The sequence below is a fragment of the Propithecus coquereli genome, unplaced genomic scaffold (genome assembly GCF_000956105.1).
Source record: "Propithecus coquereli isolate 6110/MARCELLA unplaced genomic scaffold, Pcoq_1.0 Scaffold113, whole genome shotgun sequence".
Classification (NCBI taxonomy): domain Eukaryota; kingdom Metazoa; phylum Chordata; class Mammalia; order Primates; family Indriidae; genus Propithecus; species Propithecus coquereli.
The window spans coordinates 1,599,772-1,603,074 of NW_012135303.1; the positions used below are offsets into that span (position 1 = coordinate 1,599,772).

A 3,303-nucleotide genomic window follows, 5' to 3' on the forward strand; every position below is an offset into this window, starting at 1 on the left:
TATCACTATCTTAAAGCAGAATTCATCCTAGAATATTTTAGCTTCTGGGTTGTTCTTTTGTGTTTAGTTTTAAAGATTAGGAAGAGGAAGTTGACTGTTACAGTCTAGATTCTGTTGCTTACTGAACCTCATAAAGACTGATTATAGCTCATAAGTCTTCTCAGACTAGCAACTATTATTTGAGTAATTAAGTCACCTGGTCAGATGACATTTTCTTTTCACTAACATTTATGTTTTTCATAAGTAGATTGCTTAATGAACTATGATATCAGGTTTCTATTGAAATGGAGCTGTAAATTATTTAGTAATGAATAAAAATCCTAAAAATAATATTATTATAAATGAATTACAAAAACCAAATCTCTTTAAGAGCCAAATTTGTGAATTGGAAGATTGGTAGATACATTTTCTATTTGCCAGAGTAGAATGCCCCAGTTAATGCATGGTTAGAGTGATGAAAGATTAAGAAACAGAAATTACCAATTTCTATTAGAGACATTGATGAGCTATGGTCCTTTCCAGTAGTAGGCCTTAGAAAATTATTTCCCTTAAAGTGATTAAGTGGAATATGATCTGAACATCTTAGAACTGAGTCACTTCATTAATTTTGCAACATTATTTTTGACCCTTTTGGCAAAATTTTATTTGGTGAAGATTTAAAATTTAACTTCATGACACTTTGTCAGATAATTAGATTCCTTACATGTCTCTTAACCTTTAAGGATCATAGAGATAATTTTGTTGATTGCTGCTTTGGAGCTGTAAGATGTCATCTTAGTCCATATGTGTTGCTGCACCAAAATTCCTGAGACTGGGTAATTTATAAAGAATAGAAATTTATTTTCTCACAGTTCTGAAAGCTGCAAAGTACAAGATCACTGCTCTGGTGCTTGGTGTCTGCTGAGGGCCTTCTTGCTTCCAGAGAGGAATGAGAGGAAGGCTGTGCCTCACATGGCAGAAGAGTGAAATAGCACACTAGCCCAATGCTTCATGAAGCCTCTTTTATAAGGGCCTTCATCCCATTAACAAGGAAGGAGTCTTCATGGTCTAATCACCTCTTAAAGGCCCCACCTCTTACACTGTCACATGGGGGACACCTAAATTTTGGAGGGGCCTTGACGTGTATGATCAAGTTGTTACTCGAGATTAAGGATATCTTTTCCAATGGGATGCCCATGCACTATATAATCTTTGAGGAATTGTTTAAACCAGCTGACAGATAATATTCCAAATATTGCCTAGATCCACTGGAACAAAATTTGTTTTAGGAATGTGAGCCAAGAGTGTTTAATATAACATACATGATGATATTCATTGTGTCCCTGGGACAGAAGTTGAAGGCAAAGGGTTTATGGTCAAATTTGGAATATGCTGGTTTTTCTCTTCTTTTAGAAATAAAATTTTGTTCGGTTTTTTCAGTAACTGTGATATTAAGAAATGTAAAATACCTACCATGACTTTGTAAACCAAGGATTATAATGATTTGCTTACTTGGAAAAAAATTTTTTAATTTGTCTCAAGTCCAAACCATCCAACTAACATGCCTACCTGACTGTAATTTTTATTTTGGAATATGCCGGTTTAAGCAAAGCTAAGCTTTATTTAAAGATTTCTCAGGGCTTTTAATGTTGAAATTTTATATTAATGAGATCAGTCATCAATCTTATTTTATGTAACTTTTTCCTCTCATCTTTACAAAACAATGTGCAAGTTCCATGTCGGATGTCACATTATTTTGTTAATGAGAAGAAGGAAGATAATTTTTTCTTTCAAAGGACTTATATTTGAAAAGTCACCACATACAGGAAATTTTATATATGAATTTAAAAGTTTTTCAACTCTGTTTCTCCTTGGATTTTGTAGAAATTGAGGGGGAATTGAATAAGGTAAAGAAAGAAGACATGGGGGGAGAAAATGAAGGTAGGATAGGAGGAGAAGCCAATTCAACAGACCACACTAGATGAAAAATTTTGTTTTGTCAAGTTTTCTCTTAAATATTTGTACTGAGGTTTTGCGTAATATATGTTTCTTTGTATCTAAACAGATTTTTACAGAATAAACAAGATGATAAGCTGCTGCATTAAATTCTTTTTAAATTGTTTCTTTGTGGTATTTGGGTGTTACAGCATCTCTTAGTGCAGAGAACTGTGCTATTGTTGTATCCTCTGCTGATTGAAGGGAGTGTTCTGTAATTTTTTTGTAGTATTGTTACTTGTGATTCTGGTCCTAATTTGATAGTTTGCTTTCCTTTTACAATTTCCTAAAAATTTGAGACTTTATTCCTCATTTCTACTCACTTGTCAACACTGTGTTCATTCTCCATTAAGGACTTCTAATTTTCTTTTATATTTAATAACATAATTTCTAGTTTTGAAGATTTGACTGCAGAGAATTGCAGTATATATCAGAGCATAGTGCATAATTTTTCTAAGTTAAACCTGTAACTGTTCATTCTACACAAATATTTCAGATGGAGCAGCTATCAGATGAAGAAATTGACCATGGTGCTGAAGAAGACAGTGACAAGGAAGATCAGGACCTCGACAAAATGTTTGGAGCCTGGCTTGGGGAACTAGACAAACTCACTCAGGTTAGAAGTAGTGCTTGAAAAACTGGTTGAGGATTTGAAGTCATCACTGTGTGTTAAATGTGCAGACATAAGGATATGGATATAAGTTAAATTTCAAAAATATTGCTAGAAAGGAAAAATGTTCAGAACATTAACAATAAATGAATAGTCACTCAAGAACAGAAGATGTTATCTTCTATGGTTATTTTAAGGATGTTTTAAAAGAAATACTTGTGAGAGAGGCTCTGTTCATCTAGAGGGTTTACTTAATATCTGTTTTATAAATTTGAGATTTTTAGCCAAAAAGTTTTGACGCTTAAAATTTTAGCAAATTCTATTCCATAACTTAGTAAATTTGAACACATTTTGTGAGATAAATAATTTCCTCACATGTAAATATTTTCTATTACATGATTCCATAATACTGACAGAATTTCATTCTGGGTTACATTTTAAAACAGTGGCAAAATTTTTTCATTTTGCTTTCTTGGATCTTGGGTTTAAAAAAAAAAGTGACCTTATCCTCTAAACTAGGACTCTTTTTAGAATAAAAGGATACCGTTGTTACTGCCCCAGTTAATATATTGTATTCAGGGCCAGGCGCTGTGGCTCACACCTGTAATCCTAGCACTCTGGGAGGCCGAGGCGGGTGGATCACTCAAGGTCAGGAGTTCGAGACCAGCCTGAGCAAGAGCGAGACCCTGTCTCTACTAAAAAATAGAAAGAAATGATCT

At 33.6% G+C, this 3,303-nt stretch overlaps 1 protein-coding gene across 3 annotated transcripts in view; it reads left to right on the forward strand.

The window, feature by feature from the left end:
* The window catches only part of RAPH1 (Ras association (RalGDS/AF-6) and pleckstrin homology domains 1), a 98,868-nt gene that overhangs the window by 44,837 nt on the left and 50,728 nt on the right, over window positions 1-3,303 (forward strand). For all 3 annotated transcript variants that reach the window (XM_012655545.1, XM_012655537.1, XM_012655552.1), the window contains exon 2: window positions 2,471-2,590. In XM_012655545.1, the coding sequence (XP_012510999.1) occupies window positions 2,471-2,590 (120 nt within the window). The remainder of the gene's footprint in view (window positions 1-2,470; window positions 2,591-3,303) is intronic.